This window comes from Camelus dromedarius, chromosome 3, assembly GCF_036321535.1.
Source record: "Camelus dromedarius isolate mCamDro1 chromosome 3, mCamDro1.pat, whole genome shotgun sequence".
Taxonomy (NCBI): domain Eukaryota; kingdom Metazoa; phylum Chordata; class Mammalia; order Artiodactyla; family Camelidae; genus Camelus; species Camelus dromedarius.
Window position 1 is genome coordinate 44,039,365 of NC_087438.1, and position 20,382 is coordinate 44,059,746.

At 33.7% G+C, this 20,382-nt stretch overlaps 1 protein-coding gene across 3 annotated transcripts in view; it reads left to right on the forward strand.

Annotated features, from left to right (window-relative positions):
- SREK1 (splicing regulatory glutamic acid and lysine rich protein 1) overlaps positions 1 to 20,382 on the forward strand; it is a 39,664-nt gene that overhangs the window by 3,680 nt on the left and 15,602 nt on the right. For 2 of the 3 annotated variants that reach the window (XM_031446162.2, XM_010974936.3), the window contains exons 2-7: positions 4,108 to 4,241; positions 9,896 to 10,011; positions 13,977 to 14,141; positions 14,277 to 14,455; positions 15,729 to 15,859; positions 16,738 to 16,852. In XM_031446162.2, coding sequence (XP_031302022.1) covers positions 4,108 to 4,241; positions 9,896 to 10,011; positions 13,977 to 14,141; positions 14,277 to 14,455; positions 15,729 to 15,859; positions 16,738 to 16,852 — 840 coding nt within the window. Of the gene's footprint in view, positions 1 to 4,107; positions 4,242 to 8,391; positions 9,610 to 9,895; positions 10,012 to 13,976; positions 14,142 to 14,276; positions 14,456 to 15,728; positions 15,860 to 16,737; positions 16,853 to 20,382 lie in introns of those variants that run through there. The other variant, XM_031446169.2, reaches the window with a different exon arrangement.

Consider the following 20,382-nt stretch of genomic DNA (forward strand, 5'->3'; position numbering starts at 1 on the left):
CTTTTTGCTAGCTCTTCGAAGGCTGTATATTAATATAATAAAGTATTGGACATATTATTATCACATTGATTTTTTTTTTTTAAAAAGATTGTACAGTGCCATCACCATGTTAAATGAAAAGCAAGATGACAAGTTAGGGTCCAAGAAATTTAACTGATGCTCGAAAAGTTGATTCTATGATTTTGCATTGAACTCCCAGTAAAAAGTTCTGATTTTTCTGAAAAATGATTGTAGAAAGTTTTATATTTAAAAAACCAAACCGAAACAAAACTTGATTCAACAAATGAGGTGAAAGTAAAATCTGCTATATTTGGGTAGTTACTTTCTTTTAGAAGCATACATTTGGACCAAATGGAGTATGTAACCCCTTTCAAAAATTAAAAGTGTAGGTCAAAAATTACATTTTAAAGTGATAATCTTGTTTAATTTTTTAAAAAGTAAATCTGTTTAATAGCTTAGGTATACCAGAGAGAAAGATCTAAATATAAGGTTTGGAAACATACTGATTTATAAATATAAAAATACACATTTGTTCTCTGAGATACTTGTATTTAGACTTGCTGCTGTATCATTTTAGCCTATAACATTCAGAATAAAATAGTGTTACTGCCTCTCCTGAAAAGCTAATATGTTTACACTTTTATAAAGTAAATACTATGATGATCTTTACTCTCTATTTTAAAGAAGGCAATTGGAGATGAAGGTGAAGAAAATTGCTTATAGCACTGGTGGAGCCACGTCTAGTATCCATTCTCTTATGGTGATATTGCTGTACAGAGCAGACTGGCATTTTTTTTAACCACTTCCTGGGCTTCTCAAATCTCAGTGGCATGTCTTAACATGTAATTGCTTTACTAGCCGGGCTCACATTCCTATTCCTGTGGATATTTTAAGTTTGAAATGATGTGGGTTTCAAGCAGGGTTATTTGGAAATATTTGTAGTTTTTAACAGTGATTGCTTAGGTTTCCATCCTTTCTCAAAAAGATATGTCAATTTAGGAAATGTAGTTTCCTTGGTGGCTTGTCAGTGCTAAAAGAGTATACTTGTTGCCATTGCTGTGGCTTTAGTAGCTCATTGTAATCATAGATTTTTTTTTTTTTTTGGTTGCAGAGGGCAGAAACAGTGTAACTCAGTCTACCTCAAGAAGAGACATTATTAAAAAGGTGGAGATATCCATAAGTAGAAGAATAAAAAGTATAGTACAGCCAGGCCCTATGGGAACTGGGACTGGGAACTAGAGAGCTATCTGCATCCTAGGCGACTGTCTGCCTCTTCCTATCAGAGGCTTTACTGTCAGCTCAGTTTGTTTCTGAATATCTGCTCAATTTCTTTGCAGACCTATTCTGTACTCAGCCATCTGGCATCTGGCCCAAGCTGTTACTCTAAGTGACTTTCCAGTCCAAGAGAGAAAATCTGGTTGTTCAGGTTCATTTGGTCAAGCCACCCAAATCACAGGTTTCTGGTTAGCCAGTGAAATGGGCCCTTGTGTCATGTGGCTAGTCATGTGTCTAGAAGCTTGCAAGATTTGTTGAGGGTGTCACGTTAGGAAACTGATAAGGCCTGTGCTGAAGGTATGTAGGATGTCTTGATAGGACATATAGTGGGGGTACCTAATCACTTTGATTTTTTAAAAATGACTTTCCAAGGAGACTTGGAAACTGGAGCCTTGAAGAAAAGTGGAAATACCATTCAAAAAGGGAGTGAGAGAGGACATCATAGCCAAATGAAACATGTACAAAGATGGCCCAGATGTTCAGAATGTGTCACGGGAACCACAAGTCTTATATGCCTGGATTTTTGGGTGCATTTAGATGATAAAGCAAGAACAGAAGGGTATCTCTGAGGAAGTTTAAGCAGTGGCGTGACATAACAAAATTTAAGGTTTAAAAAGATTACTCTGGCAACTTTTGTGAAAGACTTAATAAGCAGTTGAGATTGCAGGCAGTGTGATTGGTTAGGAGCCGTTGTAGTAATCCGAGTGAGAAATGACTGACGGCCTGAGTGAAGGCATTGATGATGAGTGATGAAAGAATTAATGTGACAAATATGTGGGAGGCAGTCTTCATAGGATTTAAAGACCAATTGTATGACGAAGAAGAGGGGAAAGTCAAAGATGGAAATAACCCACAAATGTCAGTAGTAGTAGTTTGATAAAAACAGATTATTTCTTATACTAAACTGGGGGAGTGGAGAACTCTGCTTGTCGTGGTCACTTAAAGCTGATGTATCAGCCACCCATTTCTTGAATGTTGCTGGTCACCATGGCAGAGGAAGAGAACCGAGCAACTGCCCTTAAAGCTACTAACACGTGTCAGTTCTGCTCATGTTTAATTGGCTAAAGCAGATTGCAAGGCCATACCTAACTTTGAGGAACAAAGAACTGGAATTTTACCATGTAGCCAGAAGGTGATTTGTGAATATTTGGTGAATAGTACTATTGATGGTCAAATTAGTGACTCCCAGATTTCTGACTTGGATAATGTGGTAGTATCTTTAACTGAGATAGGAAATACAGGACAAAGGGCAGGATTGGTGAGGAAGGAGGATGATGAATTTAAGAAAAAGTTCAGAATTGGGCCCTGTGACCATCAAGGTGAGCAGAATTCCAGAACGCACTTGGTTCTCGGTATCTAGAGCTCTGGAGATGCCTAAATTGGAGATTTGGTAATGTAAAGGCTGGTAAAGTCTAGATGCAAATGTATTTACCTCATGACAAATATACATAAAATGACTTCGGTGGCTTAGATGTTGAGTAGGAAGAGATTGTTGGAGAGGGCTGGCCTGAAGCCTGAATAGGATGGCCTTCAGCAGGAGTGAATTGATGGGTTGGGTGAGAAAGTAGAGTTTTTGCTACTTTAATTAGCCTGACTAGTTAAGTTATGTTAATAACAGTATAAATAGTTTCTAGTTTTAGATACAATTTATTTTGTTATCAGTGTTTGGTTAGTATCATAAATATATTTAGCCATTATCAAGATGGAGTTGTTTCTATATGTAATTTTTAAATTTAAAAAAATGATGAATATTTATGAATTTACAAATTAAAGAGTATGTTAGTAGTATATTAAAGTGGCTTTAGAATTCTTGATTAATTGAGTAATTAAGGTTGCATGAGATGTGGAATTAGATGATTAGGCTGTAAATCCCATCTTTGCCATTTACTAGGACTAAGATTATGGTCAGCTTCTTTGATCTCTTTTGTAAAGAAATTACTGTTATTGCACGAGGCATATTTGGTATCTTTCAAATGATCTTTTTTAGTGTGAAAAACCTTAATGTTTAAAAGGATTGTACATTTATGTTAAACATTAGATACATCTTTAGTTTGGTTCCTTTTTTACTTGCCAATTCAGTTATAGACTTTAATTGAACATAATTATGGGCAAGTTGACAAAATCATCCTCCATGTGAATAGTGTATTTTGGAATCTAACAAGATGGATTAATATTATGGAAAAATTGATTTCATCTGTTCTCTGTCTGGCTTCTTTTTAACATAGACCTGCCTAGATTGAACTGAATCTGAGTCTGTGCTATTTTGCGTATAAAATACGTAAACTTGTGTTTGTAAAATCTTTTTCTTGGAAAATCACAAGCTGCCTAGCCTGAAGAAGTCTAGTATATGCAGAAGACCTTGATTTTAATTTCTGGTTATCATTGTTTCTAAGACTCTTGTGAAATTTTTAGTGATTTAAATGCCAGGAATCACATAAGGAAGGATTGGGGGTGGTTACAAAATTTGAAGTCTTGAGGATTGGTGCTTTTATGAAAAGGGATTTTTGCCTGTTTATGGTGATGTACTAACTGAACATATTTGGGTTAAATCGGCTGTTACCACTTTACACTGAGATTAAGAATGTGTTAATTTAAATTTCACGTTTTTAACAAAAAGATTGTAAGCTTGCTTAGATTGCTTTCAGTCTTTGTAGACAAATTGCCACTAAAAGACTAAGTTTTGCTGTCTCATGTCTTAATGATCCTTAGCAATAAAAATTCCTGCCTTGATTATGTAAGATTACATAAAGATCTAAGAAAGAAATTTTAAATGAAAATGACAAAACCAACCAGATGTTTATTAGTTCAATTGTTTTTCTTTTTATCTTGCAGCAACGCACCTCTTGCTTTTTCTTCCAAAGTATGTTATGTTAAGTTTCGTGACCCATCAAGTGTTGGCGTGGCCCAGCATCTAACTAACACGGTTTTTATTGACAGAGCTCTCATAGTTGTTCCTTGTGCAGAAGGTTGGTATCTCATATGTTTTTAAAATTATTTTAATCTCTGTCCTGTCTGTTACTACCATTGGCTTTCCTAGAAATTGGCAAGTAGATAGTACTCTGGTGTTTGTGTGTATGTGTATTTGTGTGTAAGTAAAAGTAAAATTTGGAGAAGGAAAGAATTTTACCTAATAATAATATATATTAAAATGGTTAATTCATTACTTATGTATATTTGAGATTTATAACTAAACATTTAAAAATTCATAAATTACTTCACTTCTTGGGCTTGCTTTGGCTTTCTATATTCAATTTGTAAGTTGCAAAGAAATCTTCCTGAAATTAAAATATTAAGTTGGTGGAGGAAATTATTTTAAATATATAGATAAGTATTTGCCCCTGTGTATATAACATTAATGATAATAAATAAAAGCAGTGTACACATTTTGCCAAATTGGGGTTAGGTAGTCGTATTTTTGCTTGAGAAAAATATTCATTATTTAAGCTTTAAAGTATCCTCTTAAGGTAGTTTACTTTAATTGTTACTGAGACCATTATTTCATATTCAGTGTAATTGTTTACTGTGGAACTGGAATTTACTTTTTTATTTTGTTGGCTTTTTTTGCGGGGGGGTGGTAATTGATGAAAAATTATGGAAAGCAATTTTCCAAAGCCTCTGTCGAGGAAATAGTTGTTGAAGGTGGGAACAGGGCCAAAGGCCTTATAGTTATTTGTTAAATTTTATGACTTAACCTGCTTTAAAAGCTAATTATTATTAATACTTATTTTTTAGTAACTTTTGTTTACAGAGCCACTCACATATAATAGGCTTTGCTGAATTTGACTGTTCTGGTGTGTAATTAATTTGTATTTAGAGCACTGACTGTGGCACGTGTACATTCTAGAATTGGGTTATTACAGTTTAAATGTCTTTAAAATATATTTTCACTGGTGACTGATGGTAACTGTGCCACAACATAAAAAATTTACCTGAAACAATTTAATGAGTTTTCATAGGTAATGTCTTAAAACCTTTTTTAAGTATTATAAAAGTTTGCTGCACTTTTAAGGTTTTATGCTTATTTCAGAATGCCTGTTCTGGGATGTCAAAAACATGACAGTCAGATACAGTGAGTACTACTGTGTTATTTTTGAAGTCCCAGAATAGAACTTTCTAGGTTTTTTCAGATAAATTTGAAAGTATTTTTCCCATTCCTGGGAGTTAGAGTGGATTACAGTTAACTGTTTGTGAAATCTGTCCTTATCTACTGATCTGTAAGGGGACAGTGACCCCAGAATTGGAGAACAAGGTGAGAAAAGAGCTGTTGTGGTTTAGTTCTGCATACTAAGTTCGTATCAATTTCACATCAAATAAACTGCATTGGAAAAAATATCAAGTAGATGATTTATTAAATGGAAATATTAATTGTATCAAAAAATTAATGCCACCAGCAGTACAGGATCTTGTATGATGTTAACTTATTGAATTGGAGGGAAGAATTTTATTAGTGTTGCTTTGTTGGAACCTTGCTATATTCCCATAGAATTTTTCATCTATTTGAGGAGTGACCATGGTTTGTCATAAATGTTCAAGATTATGGGCATATAGAGGTTCCCTTTTTTGTTTGTTTTATTTGATATAAATGAATAAATGCACATTTATTATAGTTTTGGAATATTTTTAATGTTATCGTTTTGAGACAAAATTTCGCAGTTTTTGAACATGGAAATTTAAATGTATTTTTATTCCAATTTAGTTGTATTTTAGAACACTAAGCTATAAAATAATTGGTACTAGAAAAACATTCAGATACACACTTTTTATTAATTAAACTAAATATAACATAGGTGAATTCATAGAACCTGAGGAATGTCGCAGTGAGGTGTTAAGTATCTGATTATGCACTGCAAGCCAAGTAATAATACTGTATTACTGTACTAAAAGGTAGCTAAGTGAGTTTGAAACAAATCAAAGGAAAGAGTCCCAGTGGAGTAAGTTCTGTAAGAGATGTTCTGTGGTGCTGTAAGCAATCTTGTTTACTTCACTGATTGCATTCTTTCCTTGATGTTATAGAAACAGCATTATGAAAGAAATGAGAAAACCATAGAAAAAATTTTAAGAAGTTCTTTTCGTTTTCTTTCAATTTGCTGTTTTTTTTTTAAAATGCAGACAGTATTATTGTGAGAAGATCCTAAGCTGTATAAATAATGTTTGATGTGTAGTAGTTTCATGCATATTAAGCATTAGGTGCTGTTAATAAAACATGCCACTTCAAAATAAAATATATTTTTATTATACTCGTCCAGATATGACCTCTTTTTGTTGTTGCGCGCATCTCAGATTTCTTTTTATAAATGTTACCACTGAGAAAAAGTTAAGGTCAGACATAACAGGGTGTCAGCCTAATCATCAGTCATAAGTTTATGTCCACATTTTCTGGTAGATGGATTTTGACTATTAATTTGGTTTTGTATGTTTTCTCTATGTGATATTTGTGCATTATTAGATGACTAGACTGGCCAAGGCAGACCTGTTACACTTGCCTGAGTTAGGCATTGTTTGCCATGCCACTAAACCTGCCGTCAAGTGAAACCTTCATTGGGGAAATGAGATCGGAGTCTGAACCGCAGAAGATGGACGCCCTGTCTCTGTTTTTTATTGTTTTACTTTAATTTCATTTCTTTTTTTTCTTTATTTTGTCCCTTTTTTTGTTTTTGTTTTTGTTTTTGTTTTTGTTTTTGTTTTTGTTTTGTTAAATCTCTTTACTTTAACTTGTGAGCTGGTTTTCCAGTTCTTTGTAAATGGTATTCCATTAAGGGTTCATAACATTGCATTGCGAATTGTATTGGGAGTTGATTAGTAGAGCTCAACCTTAACAAAGTAATTTTCACAGTAAATTAGGGTACAGTATTGTGAAGCTCAGTGCCAGTCTTAATTGGTGTTTATAGACTGATCAGGTGCATTTTGTGCTTGAAACCTTAAAACACTGATGAGATTCTTAGGACACTCTTTGATCTCAGTGTAACATTTTTGCAGTTTTCTCCCAAGCCTGCATCTCTCATAAAAACCAACTGATAGCTTCTAATTTTCATCTTTACCCCTAGAATTTTAGGCATACAAAATCATCAAGGAAAATAAGTTAAATTTCTTATAATAATCTGGGGGTAGAGGACAGAAGAGACTTTTCACTTTTATGATAGTTATTTATTGTAGACAATAATTTACTTTCTTGACTTAAAAAGACTTTTAGCTGCCTATGTGGGGACTGGATATTTGAGAAACTTTTGAATACTTGTGTGTATTTCTCTCTTTGCTTGAATATTTTGTTGAAAATGTTCAGAGATTACTAGTTTCTAAATGGATTCTGAGATTAGGACAAGTGAGAGATTTTTTTTTCTCTTTGAGGAGGATAGTTTGGGGAAAATGCTAAATGCTGATTTGTTTTATACTTTATACATGCTGATAGTATTTAGAAGGTACATTTGGTTGAATTCTATCTTGGAATTAAGCGAATGGAACTTTTTTCTTAAAGCATCTTTAATGGTAATCAGAATAAGAAAAAATATATTATAGTTAGACTTAATACTTACAATAGTTTATTATACTGTGAAAGGCAGTGAGAGTCAGACAATCTAGTGATACTTTTTTAAGACAGAAGTGAAAGACTTTATATTATTATAATCAACTTTTGGCCTGTGTTGAATAACCTTTTTGTTTGTGTAGTCTTTCTACACTGTCTTGTATGGATAGTTTTGCTTATTTAATTGACAAGTAATGTTAAATGGGGGACATTACTAGCTTGGAACCCTTTATTTGTTTTCTAGGTGCGCAAATTAGGGCAGTGAAGCATAGGGTTTCCACCTTAGGAGTTCAGTTTATTTATTAAGATATGTTCAGGTTATGTAAACATTTAAAAAGTAATACCTATTTATGGCAGATAAAACAGGTCTGATAGCAATAAATAGTACAGTATATATGTGAGTATACAGATACATGTGTTAATGCTAGTAACTAATAAACAGAAAATATTGTTATTTGATGTTTTTCAATAAGGCCTACCTACCTTTTATTTATCTTTATGCATGTTAAAATTTGTGCTTATGCAGAATTTACCCTGAAATAGTAAAATAACTTTGTTTTTGAAATTAGCAAATGTAATATAGACTTAGATTTGCAAAGGTTAGAAATAAGTAGACATTTGCTAACGCTAATAAAATGTAATTTTTTTCTATTTGTATTTTATAAGTTATAACCATTCTTTAAAGCAAATTTAAAAATTTATCTTGAATTCCATCCGTGTTTAGAAATGCATTCAGATAATTTTGTTCAGAGATTTATCCCTGCACATCTGGCGGTTTTCAATAGAATTTTTACCACAGAAACCAGCATGGTGCTTTTTGAAAATTTACTCCACATGCTGTTTTCAATTTAGCGTGACTTTATACACTGTGTTTTAAATTACTTTTGAAGAATTTGTAATGGAAATGTGTAGCCAACTGCCGCATAATTATAGTAGTTCTTCTAAAATAGCTGTATGTAGTCAACATTTTAGAAATTTTATTTTTGGAGGGGTTGAGAGAAAGGACCAGAAAAAAAATGTGGGAAAGTTGCAGTCCTTATCAAAGTTAATTGGTTAGAATTCATTAATTAAATATGACAAATTGATGGACTTATTTCAGAATAAATTTTACTTTTTAGTCATAGGGATTTCTTTTTCTTTTTAGTGTCCAAGATTATTTTGTTATTGTTATTACTGTTGGGCAGTTAAGATGTTTATAAGCAAGATATTTAAGTATTACCCACCCCTCTTCAGATAAGTATACATAAATGGGTCCTACAAGTCAATAATATAAGAAGTTCCCTTGAGACTAGGGAACTTTTTTTGTTAGTCATTTTCAAAAGTGTTAGCAGTTTCCCAAGGCATATTCTTTGGAATTGAGTTCTTTTAGGCATTTCTGACATTGTTAGTGAGATGCCTTATTAACCGAGTGGGTGTAGGTTTCCTTTTCAGTTGAAGCTGGTGACATGCAGTAGGCTTTTGTTTGTGTCTACTTGAAATTGAATGGAATCTATTGCAAGGTTATCAAAACTGTTTTCTTCACAAGTAGGTAGTTTCAGTTAACAGGGACACTCAGGAACAAATTTCAATTCGCACATATTTGTTTTTTTCTTTTTCTTTTTTTTGACTAATTTGGTTATTTGCCATTTCTGGGGATTAAACTTTAAAAAATGTTCTTCTTTTCTGTATCTGATGTTCTGTGTGCTATTAGTGATGCAGCCAACACGAACGGTTGTCATGTGTAACACAACTTTCGATCACCGCGAAAACACCGTCCTGGGAAAGCGTCCATGCTTGATATCGTTTGGTTCATGAACATTAAGTTTCCAGTACAGGTGACCCATAGCTCAAAGTGTTAAATAATTGTCTACATTATTCAATTTTTAAAATAATATTCCATTAATGAAATTGTTAGTCTTTGAAGTTTTGCTCACTTTTATTTTTCCTAGTAGAGCAGGATAAAAGGAAAGACTTAAGTTCTTATTTATTTCTTTATACGGATCTGATAGATAGATTCATTTATTATTATTATTTTTTAAGTGCAAGGGTAATTGTAAAATCATAGTGTAAAGTTTGTGTGGTGTTTCTGCTTTCTGTAATGTTTGGAACTTGCCTCTGCAGGTAAAATCCCAGAGGAATCCAAAGCCCTCTCTTTGTTGGCTCCTGCTCCAACCATGACCAGTCTGATGCCTGGTGCAGGCTTGCTTCCCATACCGACCCCAAATCCCTTGACTACGGTAAGTATGATGCACCCTCTTCTAAAAGGGAACATTCACGTATGTAATCAGTTGAATAAAGAGTTTCGAAAACTTTTTTTTTTTTTTTTTTTTGGAGCTTAGAAAGCATTCTATTTTGAATCTTTTTTTTGCAAATGGAGAGGATTAGAAATGTCTGCTTGATTTTTTACCCCATGTTATCACTGACTTGAGCTGCCTTTTGGAATCGCTTCTGAAATAATTGGGATTCATTTAAATTTGAGAACTGGAATATATTATTCATTGGAATATTGGTGATTGAAACTTAACATTTTAGATAGCATGGGGAATTGGAGAATCTAGGTAACTATTTCCCGTCATGAGGACTAAATCCATCTGAAAAATAGGAATTAATTCACAACCTTGGTAATGGGAAAAAATAACTCATAGCAAGCATTTATCTGTCACTGAGAAAATATAACATGGTAAAAACATTTTTTTACTAACTTTGCAGAATTAAATAATAACTTAATGCCTCCTTTGTGATTTCCAAGTGGAGTTAAAAATGGTTTGCTATTACTGGGTTCTTGGTTTATATAAAAGATTCTGGTCATTTATTTTCTTCAAAAATGAACCCAAGACAAAATACAAAACTCACTTTAATTGAAAGTTGTATCTAGCTTTTTGGTACTGGGTTATTGGGAGTAAACCAATAAACTTTTGATTGTAGTTTATTTATCCAAGTTAGAAAAGTGGTTTCTGACTTAGAATTGCAAAATTTTAGGTCTTTTAATTTTTACATGACATTGTTCTGCTAGAGCCCTGTATAGTGATCCATGGGAGGAAGATGCTTTTTAACTGAACATTAATCATTTGAATTGGGCTTTCTAGAAATTTTATTTTGGGTATGTTTTGGTATATTCTAACATTAATTCCTGGATTACCACCTTTTTCTCCCTTTCCTAGAAAATATTGTCTTGGTATCTTGAAAATTCTTAGGGTTTATTTATCAACAATATAAAGTTTTTATTATTTAATTTATTGCTTTGAGGGCAAATGATTTCCTTTTAATTCAGCTGTGGATATCTGTTATTATAAAACTTAATTTATAAAGAAGAGTTTTAGTTAGAAAAGAGGGGAAAGGTGACCCACTGTAATTTGGCTCTGACCTTTTTTCCCTACCTGTTTCCCTGGCTCCCCTCAACTTCAGCCGCTTTGGTTTTATTTCTTGGATATGCCAAACATTTTTCTGCCTTAGAGCTTTTGTATTTGTTCATTCTCTTCTCAGAACATTAAAAAGATTCACTCTTTCATAAGAGTGAAACTTTTCATAAGGTTTCTACTTGAAAGTCACATTTTCAGAGAGGCCAGGATTTCTATGTCAGAAGGCAAAAGTGGTATATCGAGAGTTGAGATCATCTTCAACCCATTAGAGACCAAAAGGGCAGCCTAAATACTAAGGCCCTTTAGACCAGGGCTGGAAAACAGACTGAGCTGAAGAAGGGTAATTGAATTATTAGAGCAGCCACATCCAGTAGAACTTGGTACTATGATGGAAATGTCTGTACTGTACTATCAAGTGTCGTAGCCACTAGCAACGTGTGACTATTGAACACTTGAAATGTGGCTAGTGTGACTGAGGCACTGATTTTTAATTAAAATTCAAATAGCCATATATGATTGGTGACTACATATTAAATAGCAGTATGTCCTGGTGGAGAAATTTGTAGGTCAGAGGGATTGACAGCTGGGGATACCCGGAAAGGCCTATTTAGTTTTATTTCCATGCAAAACTAACAAATAGTAAGACACACATTTGTGGTTTAGCTTAACTACGTATAATAATTCTCTTCCACAGTAGGGAAAAAAAAAAAAGGTGTGACCCTCAATCATCTCTGTTAGACTATCAAAGACAAGTTGTCAGGGAAGAAGGAGTGTGATTACAGGAGCAACATGTGGAGAGAGACTAGATAACTTACCTGTTTTCAACTAAGATATTTTTACAACTTTATGATAATTTGAAGTGGTGATAGCAAAAATCTGAGATTTGTTAATAGCAGTATCCCACAGAATATTAATACTATGAAGGAAAAAAACCGGAGTAATGTGGTAAGGAGTAAATGAGGCTATAAATAAGTTCGGGGAAAGCCTCTTGGAGGGGAATGATAAACCTGATGATTGAAGAACTCAGCTGGCAGAAGCTAGGGGACACCTTTCTAGGGTAGGAGGAACACCAAGTGAAAAGCCATAAAGTGAGAAAAACTTGTGTCTTCAAGGTGCATAGAATGGCGGGATGGCAGTCAGCATCGTTGTGAAGCATAGTTGGGGAGGACGGAAGTAGGTGTTTGGGGATTGGAGGGGTAGATAGGCACTAATGTATGTAGGCCTTGCTTTTTAGGCCACGGAAAGAAGTTTGGATTTTATTCTAACAGGTTTTAAGCAGGAGTTAAACATGGTTTGACACGTCTTAAAAAGATAACACACTGGCTGCTATGACAAGCATAGTGTTACTTACTTCATAAACTAGTAATTTCACTTTTAGGAAGTACTGTTGCTTAACAGTTGTTAAATTTTAGTAGTTTTGTAACAGTGTAACAATATATATAAGCCAGTTGACTTAGTTGACTTAAATTGCCTAGGTGGAAATGAAAGTTGCAGTGTTTTTTTTTCTTTCTTTGAAAAGTCTGTTAATTCTGCAAAGTTTCTCATTTTCAAACTCTGAGATTTTCTATATTTTCTAGTTTAAAGTCACATTAAAAACATGTTTCTTAATGCTTGAACTAAAAACTGATTTTAGTAATGTTATGAAAGATCATTCAAAGGTTTTTGTCTTTTTTCTGCCATAGTATAAGTAATTTTTTTAAAAGGTTTCTTAGATAAACTTATCTTTTAATCTTAGTCTATGCATGATGGTACCCTGCTTTTACCACTTGTTAGCTGAGTAGCTTTGGGAAAATTATTTAATTTCTCTGTTTTTGTATTTATTGGTGATATTAGCATAATAGTAATACCTTTTTCTTAGAGTTGGTATGAAGATTAAGTTAATAACCTAGCAAAAATTAGGTGTCTGATTATTATTTACTGTTAGGAACTCACATAATGTTGAATGCCCAAGGTACAGTTGATTCTCATTATTTGTGAATTTACATACTAGCTAAAATTTATTTGAAACCTCAAAACTTGTGCTTTTGCAGTCATTCATCAACACAGACAGAATGATGGAAAATTTGAATTGCTTGATATGTACATTCCCAGATGAGGTCAAACAGAGTAACACTTTGCCTTCTTGTTTTAGCCTTAATGCTGTAAATAACTGGGCTTTTTTGGTGGTCCTTAGTGCCATGTTTTTCGTATTTTTGTTCTTTCTGTTGGTGATAATGGTGATTTAAATTAGCCCGCGGGCATAGTACTAAAGTTCTGTTCAGTGTTTCTAAGCACTGGAAGGCTGTGATGTGCCTTACAGAGAAAATACTTGTGTAAGATAGGGTTCGTTCATGAGGCATGAGTTGATACTGCTTTTTGCCATGAGTTTAATGTTAATGAGTGAATAATATATATTAAATAAGGTATCCTTAAAAAAGAAAATCCAGAAACACATGTAAAACAAGGTCATGTATTTATTGCTTGGTAAAATTATTGTGACCAGAGGCTTGCAGGAACCTAGCCCTCTATTTGCCCTAGGAACCGTGATTCAGTATTTAGTAATTCAGTGTTCATGGCAAACTTTATAGGATGTAATTACTGCAAATAATCAGAGTTGACTGTTTTTAGTGTCAAGCTTAAAAGTAATTAAAATATCCAGATAGTTAAAAAATGTTATATTTCTAATTACATTGAAAACTACTGTAATCTCACACTCAATAATTCAGATACATGTGTGGCTTAAAGTTAGAACTCTCTAGTCTTTTCTCATTCTTATTGAGTTGATCAGTACTTTTCAAGATTAGAGAAAGGTAATTCTTGATACTAACAGAAAATATGTGCTTTTTTTTTTTTTTTTTTAATAGCTGGGTGTTTCCCTTAGCAGTTTGGGAGCTATACCAGCAGCAGCACTAGACCCTAACATTGCAACACTTGGAGAGATACCACAGCCACCACTTATGGGAAATGTAGATCCTTCCAAAATTGACGAAATTAGGAGAACAGTCTATGTGGGCAATTTGAATTCCCAGGTAACTAATTTAAGAAGAATTGAGTGGTAGGACCTCTTATTCTTTTTCCTTTCTTAAAAAAACGTATCAATTGATAAAGTAATATTTACTGGATTTTTAAAGAATATACTTTATTAAAGTGTTACTTTGTTTCAGACAACGACAGCTGATCAACTACTTGAGTTTTTTAAACAAGTTGGAGAAGTGAAGTTTGTGCGGATGGCAGGTGATGAGACTCAGCCAACTCGGTTTGCTTTTGTGGAATTTGCAGACCAAAATTCTGTACCAAGGGCCCTTGCTTTTAATGGAGTTATGTTTGGAGACAGGCCACTGAAGTAAGAAACACTAAACAAAGAAATTCTAATGATTTTGAAAAAATTTGAAGTATTTTGATGTAATTAAGATTTTTTTTTTTCTTTTTAATAGTAATTGGCAATTTGTGGAAAGGAAGACTGTGTTAAGTATGAATGAAAGAAATGAGATACTTACCATTTTAGGCTTTAAGTTAAAGTTGCGTTTGAAGACATTTTCTGTTTCATAAGGTCTAATTTAATGTTAACATTTATGTACTATACTTATCAGTCATAGGTCTTTTTCCATAAGCTTTAAAAAGTTAGGTTTGTTTTGCATTATTGCACTAGTATAATGGGCAATTTAACATATGGGTTAAACTTACAGGAATATAGTAATAAGAATTTTGGTAAATACAAAATCTTGGGAAGAAAATAAAAGTACCCAAAAATGTTTTAAATCATACTTTTTGAGTTTTAACGTTTGCTCACGTGCTTGTTTGTAAAATGAAAAATTGATGTAGCCTTTCAGATACTCAAGACCAGAAATTGTATTTCAGGTAGATAATTGAGGCAACAGTTTTATCTGAATTCTGTAGGTGATTGTGTTAATTATATAATGTATGCTATTAAAGGATAAATAACTATTCTTAGCAAATGCTTCCCTTTTCACCATGGAAAGAGTAAAGAGGGACACACCAAATTCATTTATGTGCATCAGAGAAACCACTCTTACCTGTAAGGAAAAGAGTTTTATCAGATGCCTCCCCCTTTTGAAGCCGTGTGACTTAGCCATTGTCCAGGGTTGATTAAAATGGTACACGTATTATATAGTTTCCCCTTCATTCTCTCAGGGTGCAGAAGTTATCAACAAAAATCTTATAATTTGAGATATAAATGATTCATTTTAATATTGGCATTACTATTTTAATTGATTATAATTCTAAACTGTGTGGAAAAGCACTTGTCCTGATCTATTCAGTTTGTTAAAATCTATTGAGGGTTCAGTTTTTCTTTTTTTCTCCCTTGCTTTTGCCTTTGTTAGCAATAGATGATGGCAGGTGGGAATGAGATTAATCGTGGTTTTGAGGTTGGTTTTGGTTATTCTGTATTTGGCTATATTCTTATTGTGCTTTTTAAAAAACTTTTTTTTGAGGGGGAGGTAACTATAGGTTTATTTATTTACTGGAGGTACTGGGGATTGAATCTTAGTGTGTTTTTGAGATACCAGATTTGTAAATATGTGTATCATATAAACATTTGTCTCATGTTTTGTAAGATATGGTGTGTTTGTGATATGCTAATATTTTTAATTTAGAATAAATCACTCCAACAATGCAATAGTAAAGCCCCCTGAGATGACACCTCAGGCTGCAGCTAAGGAGTTAGAAGAAGTAATGAAGCGAGTACGGGAGGCTCAGTCCTTTATCTCAGCAGCTATCGAACCAGGTAAGACCTCAGTGCTGTTACACAGGTTGTAGTTTGAGGTCATAGACTCTTAGAACTGGGAGGAATTTTAGAAATGGTCTTGCTCAGTCCCTTCATTTTACAAACAAGACGACTGAAACTCAAGAAAGAGTAAGTGACTTAACTAGTGTTAAAGGTCAGAGAACTATTTAGCACACAGATCTTTCCCCATGATACTGAATTGAGATATATTAGCTGGAGTCAGTAAGTTCTTTGTATTTTAATAGCAAAATCAGTGCTCAGAACTGATTTGCTGAAAGCAAAAGTATAAATGTTATTGTGAGGCTAAAAGCAAGAATAAGTATATTTATAATGTTAATGATTAAGCAGATTCACTTTTCCTTCAAAGTTTTATTTTAAAAATAGAGCGCCGATGATTTAGGAAACATACTGAGACTCTGTTTTAGCAAGGTAAAGGAACACCTATTTAAACTTTTGCGTTGCTAACTGAAATTAAAAATCCAAGCTAAAAATGTCTAGATGGTTTACATTTGAGTAAATTTTCTAAATTAGCACTCAGAATTTAAGCTTCAGTTCTAGGAAAATACATGGAGAAAGGATTTAAAATCACTGTCATAGGAATTACAGACATGTTATAATCGTACATTATGGCAGCAACAAAATATTACGAACAGCTGTTTATAATCATCTGGTTTATATGTACTGCTGCAGGGTGGCTGCACTCAACGAGTTTATGCAATGACTTTCTTGGATGTTTCTGAAGGATAATTGCACAGGAGGAGGATGTACAGAGAGTAGGCCCCTTGCACTATATGTGGTACATTCCACTTGTGCCTGATTATTAACTGGGATCTTTAATTGTTCTGAGCTTACACTGCAAAGTGGTTTTTTCCTCCCAGAGTCTGGAAAGAGCAATGAAAGAAAAGGCGGTCGATCTCGTTCCCATACTCGTTCAAAATCCAGGTCTAGCTCAAAATCCCGTTCTAGAAGGAAGAGATCACAGTCAAAACACAGGTGAGAATTTCTGCTGTCATATTTAAACTTTTTTCTGTTTTGTATTTGTAGTAGTTAAGATTTTCTGAGTTTTTATCTGAATATCAGAATTTAAAAATTCCAGTGTTGTTCACCGGGAAGTATGATTATCATTAAATATTGCTTGTAGTTAAGAATGAAATTTTCTCTAGTTAATATATAATTTTTAAATTATTTCAACTAATTTTCAGTTTTAGAAGTTGGTTTTCTATCTTAAGATGCTCTATCCCTGATCTCTCTAAGAGTAAACTAGTCTCGTACAGAACTGGCAGAAACTTTCCATTCTTCATGTTGAGAAAAGGGAACATATGCATGATGCTGCTGAAAATATTGCTAAAGTCACAGCTTTTTTATTGTTTTCTTCCCCCAGTTCCCTCAAGGTCTAGGGAGTACCACCCCAGATCTTGATTTCACATAGTTACCTATCTCCAGTACTGTGTGTCAAGTGGGGTACTTTAAGTCCTTGTACTCTTGGTGATAAGAGTGTCCTCCACCCACTTTGGGATCTGAAACACAGGAGTAACTTGCAGCTTTAACTGCAACTATTGTATTATGCTTAAGCTCTATTTCTGTTCTGTTTATCTTATTTTTGAGCACAACTTTGTCATTTCAATTTGTTTTTGAATCTTTTGTGTTGTGTTTGGTGCAAAGGGGAATCTCAAAATGAAAACTTGTAACGCCATCTTAATTGGAAGTACTGTTAAGAATCATGTCTAAAATAATAAGTTTTGTTGTCTTCTTTAAGTTATGGAGGGGGCTGTTGAAGTGAAATGTGAAAATGTATAGTGGATCCTAATTGTGTGTTATATGTACATACATACTCATAGTCTCTCCAAAGAGAAGAGGCAGAGAAAACTGTGTCCATGTGTGTGTGCATGTTGTTGGGAGTATTAGAGAAGGAGGAGGGCTTGAGGGGAGGGTAAAAAGGATCCAGTATGCTATATCTTGAACCTCATCAGCTTAGAACTCAGTTTAGTCTGTTTTTCTGTGACAGTCACAGGGATTGAAGCGGTGAGATAGAAAAGTATGTTTTTAGACTCTAGCAACTTATACTTTTAGCTGTATGCTGGTGGACTTCTCTATTACAAATTGCTTGCAGATTTTCTTTTGGGATATGGTTTTACTATCTTCATCCAAAGCCTTACGGTAAGGCCAATTCACATCCAGAAGAAGGAAGTTGTTTTCTCTACAAGGAATAAGGCAGCGTAGCGGAACCAGAATTAGAGAAGGAAAGTGGTGTAGAAACAGTGGTACTAGATTATGGGTATTTCTGTAGGTTGACAGGGTAGTGAAGTTAAGATCTTTGAGATCAAGAAAATACAGAATTGAGCTGAAGAGTAATAACTTACGTGAGGAAGAAAAAGACCAGTGACTTGAATCTCACTTTGTGTTGTTATAAGAGCCATGCTCTAATACCTTAGCCGTTATCTAAGTCTGGAAGAAAAGCAACATTTGATGATTAACATCATTGCTTCCTTGATAATTTCTGTGAAGCTTTCTCTTTTGGGACAAAGAATTTAATTATCTACTTTAAGGTTTTTACTCATCATTTCGAGTATATTTGAGTATTTTCGCCTTCCGAGTGTTTGTGGGGGAAGGGTTATTCAGTCTAAAATGAAATTTGTTCATTATTTTAGTAGGAGTTATTTTTTGGAGGTCTGTCTAATTACATAGCATTAGAAATTAGTTGTTCTTGGCATACACATGTGCACACACACAGAGGCATACCTTGTTTTACTGAATTCTGCTTTATTGTGCTTCACAGATACTGTGATTTTCAGCAAATTGAAGTTTTGTGGCAACTCTGCATTGTCAGATGATGGTTACATTTTTTAGCAATAAAATATTTTTATTTAAGAAATGTACATTTTTTAAAGACATAATGCTGTTGCATACTTAATAGACTACAGTATAGAGTAAATATAACTTGCATATGCACTGGGAAACCAAAAAATTCGTATCGTTCACATTGTGATTGTCTGGAGCCAAGCTTGCAGTATCTCTGATGTATGCCTATATCTTTTTTGTAAGCATATGCTATTTTTATATATGATGTATAGAAGCATAGGAAATGTTTACTAAGTTCATAAACAAATACAAAAGAGATATACTGTATTTTGTTTAAAAGAAAAAAATTTCTTGCCCCAAACCATTTGACTTGAGAAGCTCCATTCCCCACCCAATCAGTAGCAGATGGCAAGCATTTCTTGACTTCCCCTCCCTGCTGGTGGGATTGGATACCCTCAGTTCTGGTTCTGACCCACCAGACTTAGCCAGGAGTGTGAGTTGCTGGAGACCCTGCTCTTGAAGGCTTCCCCCTTCTTCATGTTCTCAGATCCTTCTAGAGCCCCTGACCCTTTCCCTGTTCCTTCCCTTCTCTCTGTAGGAGGGAAGAAGGGGTTTCTTGTCCCTATGACCTTGACTAGGTCTGGGAAGATGTGTTTCCATTTTGTCCGAATTTTTATGTGTTTTTTTTTCATAGGGACAGTATTAGTAAAGGTGGGTAGTACTCTTTATTATATTTTAAAGTTAAGTAACCTTTACAGACCAGCATAGCAACTATAAGACATTTTATAATATTTTAATGGGAAACAACTGAGTTACAAATGAACTTTGATGCAACATAATGGTAAGTTGCCGTTTATTTACAGTTTAATTTATAAATGCAATTTCACACATTATGCTAAAACGAGAACTGCTAACAATAACTTAAATCTTTATCTTTGATTGGATTAGATTTGCTCTTGACTTGAAGCTTTTAGCATTCCTAATCAGACAACTTTTGGGTGACTAGTAAGTGAGGTAGACATGAAATATTTAATATCAAAATTGAAATAAAGTAATTACTCTTGAGCAGTGACTTTCAAACTCTGAGGACCCACAGGATAAGGTAGGAAGTGAAGCGATCAGTGCATTTTTTTTTTGTTATTAACGTTTGTTAAGACTATGCTTAATTTTTTAAAGTTTTTTTTTTTTTACTTAATTAAGGCTGGGAAGCACTGTTTGAAGAAAACAAAATCATTATATTCTGTATTATATTAATTTTAAATACATAGAAGCAGAGGCCCTTTTTAAAAACATTACCCTTGTGGATGTCTGTAAATGGACTAAAAATGCTGTTAAATTTTGCAGTTTTGCCATGATACCGTACTACTTGACCCTTGTGTCTCTTAGGTTATTAATGATAAACATTTCAACAAACTGAATTATCTTCCTGTATTAAAAATGTGGTATGAAGATAAATGTATAATTTTTAAAGCCATATAATAGATGAGTGGAGTGGTTCAGTTGAAAATTAGCTTTTGGGAAATAAATTTTAACTAATTGAAAAATGTGTTTTGTAAAGAAGACTTCATTATTGATTGAGGGCTGTCTGGAGATTTTTCTGGTTTCATAGCACATCACAAGCATTTAACTATATTTCTTTTATAGATTATTGTTTTAACTTAATTCATGAAAATATTACTGTCAGGATGAGTTTTAATTATATAAGGCATACTTGTGGAAGTTCA